This window comes from Natator depressus, chromosome 17 (assembly GCF_965152275.1).
Source record: "Natator depressus isolate rNatDep1 chromosome 17, rNatDep2.hap1, whole genome shotgun sequence".
Taxonomy (NCBI): domain Eukaryota; kingdom Metazoa; phylum Chordata; order Testudines; family Cheloniidae; genus Natator; species Natator depressus.
This window is the reverse complement of record NC_134250.1, coordinates 16,514,013-16,530,876: the sequence shown is the minus strand read 5'-3', so window position 1 is coordinate 16,530,876 and position 16,864 is coordinate 16,514,013. Positions and strand designations below refer to the sequence as shown.

At 41.8% G+C, this 16,864-nt stretch overlaps 1 protein-coding gene across 1 annotated transcript; it reads right to left on the bottom strand.

The window, feature by feature from the left end:
- Positions 1-4,423: 4,423 nt before the first annotated feature.
- On the bottom strand, positions 4,424-16,576 carry RFC2 (replication factor C subunit 2). Its single transcript, XM_074974307.1, has 11 exons — positions 16,433-16,576; positions 13,636-13,705; positions 12,468-12,509; positions 11,935-12,041; positions 10,889-10,990; positions 10,120-10,220; positions 8,269-8,426; positions 7,831-7,896; positions 7,089-7,169; positions 5,690-5,803; positions 4,424-4,755 (listed from the first exon to the last, which is right to left on the bottom strand). Exons 1-11 carry the CDS (start codon positions 16,540-16,542, stop codon positions 4,645-4,647), a joined length of 1,062 nt encoding a protein of 353 aa, XP_074830408.1. The 5' UTR covers positions 16,543-16,576; the 3' UTR covers positions 4,424-4,644.
- Positions 16,577-16,864: the final 288 nt, after the last annotated feature.

Sequence of the window (16,864 nt, the reverse complement as noted above, 5' to 3'; positions counted from 1 at the left end):
TTGTTTAGTTCCCAATGTAGCAAAGCTCTTGGACAGACGCTGCTTCCAACAGAGGGATCGAACCTTCCAGCCAGATGCCAAGTTTTTAGAATAGGAGTAGTTCTGTATAGCTAAGTAATACACTGAAGTGCTCACAAATGGTGAAGGGCCGAAGGCTACTACAAACAAGATCAGTGCAGCTACAGATCATATTCAGAGTGCTGTCAGATAGTATCTTTCTTGTGCTTTTGGAATTTATTTTACAGCCATCCATAGGAGTTGAGACAGGTAACAGGGCCCTGAGCTCATCTTTACCACATTGCCAGCCTCAGGAATTGCACCTGCTTTTCAGAATTGCTAGAACTCAGACCTTGCATTTGAACCATGCTTTAGTTCTGACCACTAAAATGTTCAGGAGCATAGCATTTTACCCGGCAGCATTACAGCACATGCTCGTTGAGAGTGAAATGCACCTCTGTGCAGGAAATCAAGGAAAAGCTCACGCACTACTTTAGTCTTAAGTGGTGTACATGCTGGCCTGCTGCATAGGGGTAAACTTCACCCACGGTAGAGTGAGAACTGTTAGGTAAATGCCTAGTAAGGGAGTTTTTAGAACAGCAAGTTATGTGTTGGAGCGACTGTCTCCTGCCAGTCCTACTTATTGCTAGAAACTGGTTCACCAAGCTTTTATGCTCTGGCATGAACAGGTACTCTCTAACTAGCAGGGAAAAGGGTCACACAAGCAATTTCCTCCCTTTTGTTACCAGTGATTAGAAAGAACCTTGAATAAGGGTAGTAAGAGTCAGCTATGCAGTGGAAGGTATGGACGTGAAACCTTTCCTACTACAAAGTACTTCACTTATGAAATTTTGCTCTGAGTGGAGGAGTCTATTTGATCTAATCAGTCTATGCACAGTGAGAGTTAAGGTTGAATTTAAGCCTCTTTACAGATGTGGATTTGACATTTCATTTGTATTTGAGACACCTTAATCACAGCAACAAGGTGCCTGTTACTCTTGTGTCTGAAACTAGGAGGCCAATCAAGCATTTTGTAATTAGCGATTGGGGGAAAACTTAATTGCAGCTCCCACTAATGGGTGTATTCCTGAAGTCTGCAAAGAGCAGCAAGACAGGGCCTTTAATGTAGTCCATGTAGGAAAGAGAACTATCTAGAACGTCCTTAACCTCTTAAAAGGGGTACACCTAGTTAGTTTCAGAACTGGAGTTAAACAGCGTCGGTTTTACACCTACTCAAGTTTCCTACCAGTTGGTATCTAGAATCACACTTTCTCTTTTTCTCTGCTGTGCAAAGGGCCCACACAAATAAGGGACACAGACAATAGACTAAGGGTGCAATTTACCTTTGAAGAACAACCTAAAGCCTAATAAACCATTAAAGCCCTAATCTGAAGATTTATGCACTGCATAGACCATGTCCTGGCTCTTTTGTTGAAAGGTGAATTTCATCCAAAGTGACTGAACAAAAAAGTTCTAACCTTTGTTATAGAAATATTGTGTTACTTGACAGACCATGCAAAATGTTATGTGACCGGTGATGATGAATGTCCAATATGATACCTCTCAAAACTGCCTCATTATCAGAAGTGTTGACTCTATAAAGGTGTCTCAGAATTACAATTCAATTTTGAAAATGTTGGTCTCAGTTGTAGGGGAGAAGTGCAATTGTGTTGATGTGTCAGTTTAAGATTCTGATGTAATACCTGGAGGGAGACGTTCAAATGCTTAAAGTTTAGTGGTAATACAAGTTGCCTGGGATACAGTTAATCAAGTAACAGAACTCTGAATAAGTTCCAGGATTTCGACAGATGTTAGGCCAGGGCAATACAGGATTTATTGTACTCTGTGCTCAGCAGGGAGAGGTGAATAAACCAAGTAATATTTCTTGGAGCATTTATGGAAAATATTTGTTGCCCAAACAGGAGTTCAAAGTGTGTAAGATAAATGGGGTAGGAGAGTGATTAAAGGAGAAGATACAGATTCTATTCCCCAATCTGCCAGTGTGAAAATGCAGGCAAATCCCCACCTTCTGGTGGTCCTTTGTAAAGCAAGGTAAACCCTTTCTTAGTTTTGTGAAGCACTTTAAAATAAAAAGGGCACCTTTCATTCAAGGGTCACAGTGTGCTGGAACATATCCAGTAAATTTTACAATAAATTATATTGAAGTGATTGGAATTCTACAGTGTAGCTTTTAAAACACACCCACCCATTACTAACATTTCCTTTGTCACCTGTGTACAGAAATAAAAGTATCTACAATGACAGATTGGTTGCCTTTTCAGAAATCTTTAATTTATAGGCGTACAGGGAATTCAGGCTATGCACAACGTTGGCTGCCAGTGAATGGGAGTAGCATCCAGCCTGTGTGTTCCAGCAACAACCCAGGGAGACGGGGCGTAGCGCAAAGCTGAATACATCTACGACCACACCTTCATTCAATCCTGGGGGGTTCTGCTGGAAGCTGCTGATGGTGGGAGGAGGAGAACAGGCAGCAGCTGCTACAGAAGAGGGAGTCACCCTAGATTCTAGACGTCACCAAAAGCTGCTCTTCTCTCCCCTATGGGAATAGGGAAAGTGTACAGCTAGGAGATCCCAGTGGAGGATACAGTGGGGGCAAAGACCAACCCTATAGGGCCTTGGCCACTGTGCCCGTGGAAGCCCTTGAACACCTGACTAGTCTGCAATTGTAGTTCGTTCCCCTTGCTTCTGACTGGGCCTGTAGTAAATGCTATGAAAATGAGGGTCATTAAGGGCAGAACAGGTTGTCTAGAATACATGGAAAAAGGGGAAGGATTCGGGAAGTGGTTCAGTGCCTTTCATATCTTGCTTGGCTGCCTACTCTATTCAGATTGGTAAACTCTTTGGGGCCAAGACTGCGTGTGTAGAGCATGCAGCAGATTAGGGTCCCAACCTGGATTTTATAGTATTTAATAAATGCATAGTTTATAATTGTACTAAGGAGTTGCTATATACATTGAGAATCAGAAGTGTCCGTGATGATGTACGCAGTTTGATAGAGACTTTGTGAAATACTGTGTTAATTAAATAAAATACTTTGACTCTTTCTTACGTGCTTATAGTGCTGTCTTCATTTGCATTACCAATCAGGACCTAGACCAAGCGTACCTGTACTTTGGATGCAAAGGCCTCATTCACAGCTTCCCTCTCCATGCCACAGTCTAGAACTGCCCTTTCAGAAGAGGAACTTGTCACATCATTCTGCCAAACTGCCTTAACTACTTCCACTTTTTTACATCTGAAAAAATTACAAATCTTTCCTAAACTGAAATCCCTACAGCCAATGAGATTTGTGTATACAGTAATTCACTCAACTCTCATATCTCTTCAGTGAGCAGATATGTACATAATGCAGCTGAATCAGGCAAGAGATTTTCCCCGCCTACAGAAGCATGACCGGGTAATCGCCAGCAGCATCAACAATTAATTTGTCTTCCTTCTGTGTATCCATAATTCCTGTAAATTATGAACTTGGGGTATTTTAACATGGCTCCATTTCCAGAAGCCTTCTCTTAGACTTCCTGGAGAGGTGGGTAAAATCTTCACTCCATATTTATATTCCTTTTGTATTTTATAGTTACTGCCTATGAGAGGAACTACTTTATTTGAACTATGAGGAGTCCGCCCAAATAAACGTGTTAGTCTATAAGGTGCCACCGGACTCCTCTTTTTTGTGGATACAGACTAAGATGGCTTCCCCTCTGATACTTTATTTGAACTGCTTGCTCATTACTTCTGAATCTGAACATGGAAGGGGAGAATAGATGCCTTAGCTTTTAGATGAATTAATCCTACAGGCAAAAGATCAGGCATTCTTCATTTCTCATGATTATTAAGTTAACCCAGGCCGGCAAGAATTGATGCCTAAATCTAGAATGCACCAGCATCTATTTGAGATGGGCACACACTTCAATACTGACACAGTACTTCCATTTTCAAAGGTTCCAAAGGCAGTATCCAAGGGAAGGTGTCACATCGACTACATCTGCGCTTTATTATACCACACATTTTGTTAATTGTATTAAAGGTGCCTACTGGATGGTTTCCCTGTTATTCACAGCACAGGTATAGCTTAGATCCTGCTCAATACACCTCAACACGAACCTAGTAAAATCACCTGTGCGCAAGAGGGTAGGTCATTTTCCACAGCCCATTTCATCCTTGGCTTCACTGAGATCTCCAGTCACGATCGGTTGTTTGATGGATACATCTGTCCATTAGGAATGAGATTGACACCATTTCATTTCACAGGTCACTGAACAGCCATGGGCTGTTAACTTCTGGTCAGTACAGCCATGAACGATTTCAAAAGGCAGACCAGGACAAGGGGTTTTAATTCTATTGCTAATCATCTGTACTATCCAGTCCGACCCCACCACTTTTACACCACAGACACAACCGTTCTCAGTGGATTTTAAGTTTATTTGGCCTAAAAAAAAGTACAAAGTAATTTAAAAACAAATGCTGGCTTTCATTTTCAAGTTCAGCAAGAACAGAGAATAAGTTCACTGAATTCAGAATTTACTATATACACAAGGTTCTAGTATGCAGATAGCTGCTGGCCTTAAACACTGTAACCTCATACTTCCAGAATCAAGGCTGTAATTGCAGTCCAGTAAAATACTCCATTTAACTTTCTGCAGGAGCAGCCGTCTTCTGACAGAGCCTGGCAAGCAGTCCAGCCATCTGCAAGAGAGAATTCACCCCTTCTGCTATCTTCATGTGAGTATATCCAATTTCCTGGCAATACAAATATTAGGTGTCAAACCTCAGCTTTTTCTGTTGCTTTGTCTACATTTCTACAGCAAAGCGAGGCAGTTTTCGTGGAAGACTGACTTGTACTTTTTCCCCCAGCAGCAAGAGTAGTTTGCCTTGTCTACTTTGTCCTGTGATAGCACACACTATACAGAGTCCCCAGACATTAATGAATTACATATACACCATATGGAATAGAGCTTGCCCGTCCGCTCCAAAGATGCTGCCCTCAAGCTACCTGAGCTGAAGGAAAAATTAAGTTGTCAACAAGCATAGGGCTGATTTCTTCTTGAAGCCAGCCACGTTAGGGTAATACGACAACTTTCTGATAGATCAGGTCAAATACTGCTCTGTGGTGCAAGCATATCTCTCCCGTTTTCCTTCAAGGAAGCACTATGCCTGTATCTGAGGGCAGGATTTAACCCTAAGGGGTCTGATTCCAATACATACAATGATTATCACATGTCAAATTAGAACTCAATGCCATTTAACCTTTAGTAAGCTACTGAAATAACTCAGACTTGATGACCATCTGGCCATGCTACAAAAGCCATTTATTTGACAGAGTTTTAGGGGAAATAAGAACGTACGTTCCAGGGCCAAGGGCTGAAATGGTTATTTGAAGCTTTGATTTAGTGGCCAGCTGAGTTTGTTCATTATCTGAATAGGATTATATTATGACTAAGTCTAATTAAATGATATGGCACCTTGAGCTTGCATGGGAGTTTATTGTTAAAGTGTAAATAAACTCTCACCGTTCTTATGACAAGTTTATGGGAGGGGAAACGCAATGAGAGGTTTAGATACCTTTTGTACTAAGAACTAGCGATTCTTGGAGAACAAACTGAGGCTGCCCCTTTAATAGGAATCATTTTTTGTTTTTTTTAAAGACGAATGTGATAATGAGGCTAGCACTAACCTTGATGAACTCCAATTTCAGATACTCCGGCATCTGGAAGGTTTTACACACTCTGAAGATATTGCCAACTATATCTTCTGGTGAGTACCCAAGCCGCCACAAGTGGGCAAGAATCTGTGCAGGAGAAAATAAATGTTAACTTTTTTTCCCCCAGGAAAATTAAGTAATGTGGATCAAGTTTGTACTCATTTTTGTATATGAATCATTTCCCACATGGTGAAACTGCATATAGTTCTTTAATGTTAAAGCAACAGGTTTAATCTCCATCCTGTGCTAGCAAGAAGTTTTGTGCCAAAGTGACACTCCATTCGTACTTGTTTTGGTTGTTACTTTTTTTCACCTTAGACATAATTACATCTGAGGCAAGCTGCACATTTATGGAGCCAGGATCGATGGTCTCCAATTTATAAACTAATAAATTGATATTTTATTGCTGTATTTAGCATCTTTTACCAGAACGACAAGTTTCCTGTTCAGTGATCTGAGTGCAGACATTTCCTCCTGGTGCTGCTACTGCCCTAATATTTATATCCAGTAGTTACACAGTAGCTACATCTGCCACCATAAGGTAAACAGTCTATATTAAAATCCCTCAAGTTCCTTGGTACCCTTCATGGTGCCATTAGAATAATCCAGGTTTGGGATTGAGCTGTTTCAGAGGCCAGCAGAGAACAGACATGTTATTTAGACCAAAACCTTTTTCCACCAGCCATATTACGAAGTAGTAGTGGTGGGATTCTATAATGAACACAAGTTTTCCTTTGCAAGTGGAAACACCATGACTGTCTGACAACAGCAGAGAGGTATAAATTAAAAATGGCACCAAAGAGTTGGGAGGTGAGGGAGAACCTCATGTGGATGCCAGAAGGGCCTGTTTAGAGTAAAGTATCAGAACCTCATTCATCCTCTCCAGTAAATAATTCACATAATTATGAATGAGTTGCAAGTGAAGACTGAAAGCAAGGATAGTGCTTAAGATGTATTTTGTTTATCTTGGCAACAGATTTTTTCCATTTATCAAAATACACCAGTATCGGCTCTGTAGTATGTTCTTTGAAAATACAGGTAGTGATACTAGACCTTATCTTGTCTTGCCTACTAAATTTTTGAGAAGTGGAGCTTTGTGCGTGTGAATTACAAAGTGTGTCACTTAATGTGGTGTCACTTGTATTCAGACATTTAGATCCAGTCAATCACAAGGATGCTTCAGTGTAGAAATATACATGCTATCGGGATTTCTATGTATTAAGATTCCTTACATGAAAAAGGTTTATATTCATGAATTTATCTGCATTTGTATAGTTTTACTTTTGTTTTGGATGGAAAGTAAGGTAAACTAAAATCTTTTGAAAAGCAAGCATTCTGTTGAGAAAGTGTCTGAAAAGACAAAAATACATACTTTGTATGCTTCATCAATATTTGCATTCACACAGTGCTGTATCATTTCCTTCACTAGCAGAGGGTGTGGCTCATCACACACCTATACCAAAGAGAAATTAGAATTTTAGGAAACATCAATGCGCATATTCCCTCCTGCACCCAAATACCCTGAATAATTTTAATAGTCTTCTATATAGTTGATAGTTTAAATGCTATATCTGAGAGAGCCCTATAACACAGGCTATTCACCACACATTTTATTTTTAAGTGACTAACTTAGCTGGTAACGTAATTACTCACCCAACATTAAGTCAGACTTTATATCACTGAGTACAAAGCACCCAACATACTAGGCATTAACAGTTACTATCACTGAATTTCACAGCAGTCCTATTAAGATTCATTATTTGCTATACAGACAATGGGTCTCAGCTGTATCAGTTTACATTCAGATGCATTCTTTCTCCAGCATTAAAGGGAAAACCTCTTACTTTGTGTCAGTCTTTTCATAAGGGACATGCAGCATGTTTAACGTAGCAATCTTGTTCAAGACATAATACTGCTTGGGAACTGACAAAGCAATGTCAAACTTTTACATGTCCTAAACAATGTCTGATATAGTTGAGCTGACAGACTTCAAGTATTTTTAGTGTGGGAACGATGCCAGATACTGAAAACTAGGAAGAAAACGTGTTTATGTATGTTCCCATAACAGTGCAAATACTGAGCAATCACATCTTGCTATAAGAACTTTTACTAACCTTAAACACATTCTCACTGTTAATGAAGCCAAATCCAGAACAGGTGGACTGCAAGTTGTTTAGTGCCTGTAAAGAGTAAAATTAACGTTTCTGTTACTATCTGAAAAGCTCTACCTCTGGCTCCCCTCCTCAGACTCAACCAGAGACTTTTCCGTAACTGCTGCCATATCAAGCATTCCCACGAATTAATAGCACAAACTCTAAGAGCTGTGAAGATTTTACTTCCTCCAGCTACAGGTCAGCATTCAATTTCCATTGATGCAGGGTCTAGTGACTAGACATTTCAGAATTCAGCAAAACCATACAGTTTAGTTACTGGAATACTGCAGATCATGTAATCTCCCCTTTACTTCCCACAACTTAAAGCCTGTACGGCCACAACCCCAGGCTTTGTACTTCAGTAAGAAGGCCTTTCTTTTGCTGGGTTTGTTTTAATACCTGTCTCATATCTCCTTGTGCTGTGAAGATAATAGCTTCCAGTCCATCATCTGTGTATTGTACATTCTCTCTTTCAACAATCTTCATTAACCTGGCAAGGATCTGAGCATCTGTCAGCTTGGTGTAGCGCAGCACTGCACAGCGGGACTGGATTGGCTCTGGAGCGAGAGAGAGAGAGAGACATCTTGTTCTCTTCTTAAGTATCCATCCAAGATTACTTTTTTCAGCTTGGGAGAAGGCATCTGTGAAATTTCTGCATCACCCTTTAATCTGATTTCCTTTTATATGGAATAGTTTCACTGTCAAAGTCCACTCTGAGGGCATGTTTACAATGCACACTACTTATGGTGGTGTGTAGTGGACGTATACTGCACACACAGTTGCTAACTTTCACGTGGTAAATAAGCACCCCGACTCTTGCAGTAAGCTAAAAATTAAGCTAATCCCGTTTCAAAACAAGGTCAAAACAAGCCAAGCCCTAAGAGCCACAACACTCTATGTGACTAGATCTCCCTGGCGTGCAGTCTGAGACTGTGGTGGGCCAGCTGTGCACTCCTGACTCTCCTCCCCTTGCTCCTGCTTGCCCTCCCTTGCCAGGAGCCCATCAAAAAAAAGCAACAAGCTGTAACCCAAAAACTAGCCAACAAGCAACTCACAAGCCAATTAAGCCGAAAACAAGCCCAATTTCTGCATTTTTTTCGCAGGTTTGGCATGTCTGACTGCACCCCCACCTGCCACAGGTATATTTAGCAGTATAGATGGTGTTTTTGGCCCCATAGCATGAGCCCAAGTCCGTTGAGCTTGATGCTGAGACTTGATGCTGCAGAGTTTTTGTTTTTGTGCAGTGTAGTACCCTTACATTCTGCCATAGAGCTCTTCAACTGAGACCAAAGGCCAGGTCTCCGGCAAGCTAATATGAAGGCCAAATTTGGTTCTGAAATGTAACTGGGATTGGGTGTTCACCCCATACCAGCCTTAAAAGGGTTAATGAGGCAGAGAAGGGGGCCAATTAACTGGATAGGGTACACCTGAGGGGAATTAGGCTAGATAAGCAACCCCCCCTCCCCGGTTGGAAATAAAGCTCAGCTGAGAAGGAACAGGTGAGGCTATGAAAAAGGCAGGCAGCTGACAGCAGAGATGGGCTGCAACATAGAGCAGTCACTCTCTAGCTGTTGAGAGGGAAAGGAGGAAACCAGGAGGAGAATAGAAGCCCTGAAGGAAGTATGTTCCCAGAGCAGAGTGGAAAAAGAGGCTGATAGAGGGAAAGTAGGCGCAGCCCAGCGAAACAGTAGCCAGGTTTGGGACTGTGCAGATGTTGGCTGCTGGTTGTAGGATCCCTGGGCTGGAACCTGGAGTAGTGGGCAGGCCTGGATTCCCTACCAGCCACTGGGGAAGTGGCACAGACCAGGCAGTGGAGCTGAAGATTGCCAAGGACAGTTGTCCAGTGGGACTTTGATACCCCAGAAAGGGAGGACTACACAACTTGGCTGAAGGGCCAAGTCACGGAGAGAGAGGTGGTGGGGGCGATTCAAGGGGGGCGATGAGCACCTACACCTTGTGGTGTGCAGGCAGATGCTCACCCATCTATGAAAATCAGGCCACCTTTATTTAAACTTGAAAAGTTTGGCTTTACTGAACTTACCAAGATTTGCCTCAAACTCCAAAGTCTTCTACAAAGAAAGTACAAGCAAAGGCAGATGATTACTTTACCCTACAGCTTTACCTAGGAGACTTTGGGAGCTCCAATCTTGGAGCCCTACCATCACATACTGTAACAGCGGCAGGAAGCTAACTGTAAACGTGGAAGATGTGTAATAAAGGTGCATACAGAGACTAGCAGCTTTCTTTTACCTATGATTTTATCTGAGGCATTGCATGCAAGTGCAAAGCGAGTTGTTTTGGAATAAATTTCCATGGTTCTTCGCAATGCTTGCTGTGCTCCATCTGTCATGCTGGAGAAAAAAAAAAGTTAGGTTGGCTTTTGCCCTTCACTATCTAACATCCAGCTGCAGTCTAATAAATGGTTATACCGCCTTCAGAGTTTCTATTTATATTAGCTACTGCCTTGCGAATTATTTGATCTTCTGGCGAGGCAACTAGGAAGCTAAGTAGCTTTATCCAGAAACTTACAAGTCACCATACAATACATACCATCTCTGAATATTCTATACAAATTACCCAATTAAAACCAAACCATCCACATTTGAAAGAATGATCTCTAGGTGTAGATGCACATGTAGTAATCTTTTCATCCAGTAAAGCTAAAATAGAATTATCTACTATAGGATGATGTATGCTATATCAGCCACCCCTTTTTCAAATGAGAGCTTAGAAATAGCCTGTAAATTGGATACTATTTTACATCCCATCAAATCCTAAAGTGCTTCTCTCAGATACTAAACATCTCTGAAATGCAGCAGCCTCTGTTGAAAGAGCGTCTGATAAGAGTGCTGTTAAATGGAGATCTATTCACAACTAAATTACTTCTGAGAGGCTAGCAAAATACCTTAAACTTGAAATTGGTTTATAATAGAAGCCTTACATTTTATGCAAGTTATGCAGAACATGGAGGCAGAACACTTCTGAGGGGTTATTTGTGATCAAAAGAAACACAGTGTACCTGTCTGCTTCATCCAGGATGATTATCTTATGCCGACCTTTGGGAAGTGTGACCTTCTGCTGAGCAAACATTTTGATTTTGTTTCTCACAACATCGATGCCCCTGAAACAATAATCTTATTCATTCAGTGATCACTCAGACCAGTTTGTATTTCACATCAATTTAAAGAAAGAAGTGCAACAAATTACATTCCATTAACACAAAATGGACGCTATTTACATTTGAGGGGAACTGTATCTAGTAAATAGTTTTGGGGAAAATAAGAGCAAACATTTTATTATCCTTCAATGTTCAGTTTCGAGTTACAAAATTTAGTGTTCTACAGTTACTCAGTAACTGAAGTTAACAATAAAGACAGAACAATACATGCACTCTTCCAGCATAGGTTCTCAAACCACTTAGAGCCTGAAAGTAATCAGTGGTGCGGCAAGCCCTTATGCACAAAGCAAGCCTTAAAACACCCTTGTGAACCAGGGCAATGACATAGGGAGAAATTAAGTGACTTACTTAAGATCAAAAAGGAAGTCTCGAGCAAAATCAGGAATATAACCCAGTTCTCCTGCCCATAAGCTTTCACCACAAAGCAATCTTTAGTATTTGAGGTTCCTACCACCTATATACCTAAACTCAAATAATCTTTCCTCTGTCAACTAGCTAAATAAAATTATTTTCCTTTAAATGTTAATGGGAACTTTACGAACACAACAGAAGGAGGAGAGCTCTTTAGGATAAATTTAAGAAATTATGGACAGAAATTACAGATTACATAGCTCCTAATAATCTGCATATGTTTAACAATTCCATTCCATTAATATTTATGAAGTTCCCAAAACAGGAAGTGGATAATGTCTACAAGAGACCTTAAAACATCAAAGATCATGTAAGTCTTTTGTGGAGGGAGGGAGGCAGGAAGAGACTGAGAAGCAAATATTGGAAACCTTACTATCATTAATCTAACAATCATAGTAGATTTCAAGTAAAAACATTTGAAGTTTGTTGCATTTCTTCCTTAATTTGAAGCTTAGTTTCGGAGTTCTCATACACACCTGTCATTTGAAGCATTCAGCTCCAGAACAGCATCCTTTAATGCAGGACCAAGCAGTGCACGAGCCAAACATAAGATACTGGTTGTTTTACCAGTTCCTGGAGGACCCTTTGAATACAATGAGTTTTAAGTATTATACCATTAAAGTGAGTTGCACTGTCTAGCTACTGTGTTCTGTTAGCACTAACAGAAACATAGGAATTCCTATACAGACTCATATGAGGAGTCCATGTAATCTAATATCCTGCTTCAAACAGATGCTTCAGAGAAGAGTGCAAGAAACCCTGGAATTATGGGACAAAACCTAACCCCCCCAACAGGTTTATTCCCTGAAGCATGAGGGGGTGTATCTGGGACAATTACAGATTAAACAAAAATACTGATCTTTGGCTGTACAATTAAGATCTCCCTTACCAACAGACTCATGGACCAATGCAAATCTAGAGAGAGCCTGTTTACCATCCTGAACTGACACCACCAATAGAGAACAAAAATACAGCAAGCAGAAATATGGTGCAACACAAAAATACTTACAGCAATTATAATATTTGGTACATTTCCCTCCCTTGCAAAAACCTAGGAAAAGAATGAGTGATTACTTGGCTAGAAAAACTTGGAGAGTAATTCCTACATACTACCATTTTTCATAATTGGAATGAAAAACTCCTCATTCACTTCCTCCCCTCTTACTTTAATTTTTACCCCACCTTATCATTTTCATATTTCTTACTTGAGAGAGACAGTAAGTAAGGCAATATCTTTCAATATCTTCTGTTTGTGGAAGATACAAACTTTTGAGCTTCACAGAGCTCTTCTTCAGGTGCCTTACTTCAGGTTTCCTTACTTGATCATTTATATGAATCCTTTGTGTGTGCAGAGTCCTGTTGTACTTAAAACGGTTCATCTAACCTGAGGTTTTTAGTATCCTTGCATTTTCCTTCCATCCATTAAAAAAAAAAAAAAAAAACCAACAACATTGTGATAAGTCACTAGCAAATCTGGGAATTGAACTCTGGAATACTGACTACCAGTCCCACATTCTAACCATTAAACACTTCCTTGTAGAGTAACCCCCAAGGAAGCTGTTAAAATGGTCATTCCAAATTGCAAGTACACACACATCATAAAATAGTGCAATTTAAAGAAGTTGAATATATTTATGTATACAAAACTGAATATAACTTTGTATGACCACAACATTAGTAAACGTTTCTGTTACAAACTAGTTTGCTAGGATGACTACAATGAAAATATTTTTCACCTAACTTAAGACTCTAGAAAAACAAAAATATATCTGTAGGAAGATACAACATAAAATTAGTTGTAATTCAAACTATGTTTAGTGATGATTACAATTAACACGCTTAATTAACATGCTGGGCACTAATTTAATTTTCTGAACCACCCCAAAACTGGACAAATTGATAGTAAGTTTAAATGAATAAACTTAGACCTTGATTCAGGAAAGCATCCTTACTGAAGAGGACAACACTTGAGCACATGCTTTACTCTTAAGTACAGGCTTAAATCCCACTGAAGGCAAAAACATCTGTTTAAGTGCTTTCCTGAATAGAGGGATTTAAACTTGACTTAAATGTTTTCCTGAATTGGGGTTTCTAAGCAGAATTGTATGGTAAAACAATACATACAAAATAAATACAGGACAACAATTTGTTTTTGTTATAACAAGCCAAGTACACACCTCCAGTCTGCTCACAGTGTCTTCATTCCCAACTATTTCAGATAGCTTCATAGGTCTGTACTTTTCAACCCTATTTAAAAATAAATCCCAAAACATTAGACATAGCTAATTTAGCTCATGTTTTACACTAATCAAAACAGATTCAATTAGTATAAAATAATTGGAAATGTTTGAAGTCAATGTCTAAATTTCTTAAGGAGGATTTCTGACATTTTCAAAGGAAAATTACATGCAAATTGCTCACGTGGTTAAGAGCAAACATTCAATAAATATTTTAAATATGTCAATATATTAGAACACAGCCATTTGATAAGCTTTTGATGCTGCTAAATGCAAAGGGAGGAGATGTTGATCCTGTGACTGTATTCCCTCACAGTAAGTTATCTTACCAAATGACTGTTTATTTCATCATTATAATCTGATTGATTTTTTGTAAAGGACAAAGAAGGATGATGAGAAATTTATTTAACTGCTGTACACTATTTGCATACATGACACTTAGGCCTCCCCAACCCTGCAACTGATAGCATAATGCTGAACTGCTGCACTGAACACTATCAATTGCAGGATTAGGGTTTACACCCTTCAGATAATTAAAAAATGCTGGATTCTAAATAAACATTATATACCAATGCAATGTGACCTGTAATCCTATGCCGAGTAACAATCTAATTGCTGTTTCCCCACACCCATTTTCATACTTACTTGTGCCCTGATCCCACAAATGATTGCATTTGGGCAGACGGCTGCACCCGCAAAGAGCCCCACCGAAGTCAATGGGACTCTGCACAGGCCCTGCATAGCCATTTGTAGGGTCAGGGCCATCTGAGCATGTCCTCATTTTGCCTAGTTTATACCACAGCAAGGCACCATACTGTGCTAACAGAACTCAGGATAAATATCTGGGAAATCATTTTGGTTCTATAGTCATGCAGAATGACAGCACAGTTTACACTTATATGGCACTCCTCCTCCCAAGGATTCCAAAGCACCTGCATACTTAGAAGAGCACCATCATCTTAGAACAAACAAATCCCAATGCCCTCACACTAAGTATTTAAAAAAAAATCATTACTGCCACAAGTATGGCACCTACGATTGTTAGAGTAGGAAAACATTAGAGATTCTTATTTTTCAGTTTGTTTACTTTGTGCATATGACAGCACGCTGTCAGTTTCAGTTTACCCTCTTTATTGTCATGATCTGTATTACAATAGTACTTAGAGGCCTCACTGAGTTCAGGGTCCCATTGTGTTAGGCCCTGTACTAACACACAGTAAGAGACAGTGCCTGCCCCAGAGAGTTTAAAATGTAAATAGGCAAGGCAGGAGGGGAACACAGGCAGCGAGATTAAGTGACTTGTTCAGGTCACCCAATTCAGTGACCTACCCACTAGATCACACTGCTGTCTGTTGTGCTATTTGGATGTTTGTTTGTTTTTTCACAAAACAGAACCATTTAAAAACTGCAAAGGGACATATGGGCAGGTGTAGTACCTGAAACTTTTAATTATTTATCAAACTGACTTGATTTTGAGTTGATGATGTCCTTTTAAATGATATGCAAAGGATAAACAGATTCCTTTATCCACTTTCTAGGATGGAATGCAACAACTGTTTGCTATACAACATTTTAGGTATAGGAAAATAACGTAATTATGCAAGTTGGAATTTGACCAGGAATAATATCCAAGGAGTAATACACTTGTTTCACTGCAACAGTTTATGGCCATGTACGTAAAACCTTGCAGTTATGTGACTGCTTTAGAGATACCAGGTCCATCAGCAAATCACATGTGACAACAAAACTGAACTCTCAAACGGTAGCGCCAGACATGGACTTCTACATGGTAAGCTGCAGGACAGCTTGGGACTTGATCATTTTATGACCTTAATAACTTGTGCAGCTATGCAAATTACAAGAATAATCAATGACCATGTCTGAAGAGTACTTGTGAGGGCAAAAAGGAATCATCCACCCTATCTATGCTGTTGCACATCTGGCTATGGGCCTTTTATAACTGTGCCTAGCATCCTTTTCTCAGAAGCATCAGTTACGGCTGATATTGGGCTACACAAACCAGAGATAAGAGAGCAAAATGTATGTTCCCATGGAAGCCACAGGTGCAGAGCCATTACATCTGCTAGTGAAGTGGACCAACAGCCACTAATAATTTTAGCTAGCGCTCGCTAATAGCAGGCACCGGTGTTTGCATAGCGGCCAACTCATTACACCAAGGATGCTGCTCTTTCAGGCTTCAGTTCCATGCACTGTGGGGTTTCAGGTCCAGACTCTAGGAACCAAGCTCCCCTTTACTCTGCACGGACATTAACAAGCCCACAATCCTGTCCTTAAAGTGCACGGATGTCCTGCCGACGCTGCATCGGCTCGCTGTGCAGCAATGCTGGGGTTAGCTGCCTCTCCCCACCCCAGAGCCAGCTGCATGTCAGGGAGGTTCCGCAGGCGGCGGGACGCCCCCAGAGCACACGAGGCTGATGGGCCCTCAGGAAGTGTTACAGGATATTGAGCTTGATGGGGCTGCACCCCCAGCTAAGGGGATCCCCCGGGGAACCCCCCCCATCAATAGCTGGCATCTCCCTCCCTCCTTTCTGCAGCTGGGGAGGGGGGCAGGGGATCCCCTAGTTCGCTCAAGGGGCCCCAGCTGCCAGGAGACCCCAGCTCTCCCCCCCAACCCCCCAGATCCCCCCCCAACACACAGTGCCAGGCCCAGGCCCGCCCTACAGCCCCCGCCCCCCCGCACTAGCCCCGGCCCGGCCCGGCCCGGCTCGGCTCTCACCAGGGCAGCTCATAGTGGGCGCTGCCGGAGGCGCCAGGGGCCTCGGCCGCTCCCCGCTGCTCCCCGGCTCGCGGCCCAGGCCGCTCAGCCTCCGCCATCTCCGCGTCCATGCCGGCCTGCCGCTCCCGCCGGCCGTAGCACCGCCCCCTCGCCCTGTCACCGCCGGGCCGCGGAGCCAGGGGCCGCCTGAAAAGAGGCGGCGCCCGGCCGGGCCTCCGCGGCCTCCTGCCCGGGTCTCCATGGCAGCCTAGAGGCGGCTCTGTGTGTGCCCCCCCCCCCGGCATGGGGGCTCCTGGATACCTCCATGGGGGGACCTGAGGGACAGAGCACGGGCTGGGGAGCCGGGACTCCTGGGTCCTATTTCCACCGCGGGGGGGCTGGGGAGCCGGGACTCCTGGGTCCTGTTTTCCACCGCGGGGGGGCTGGGACTCC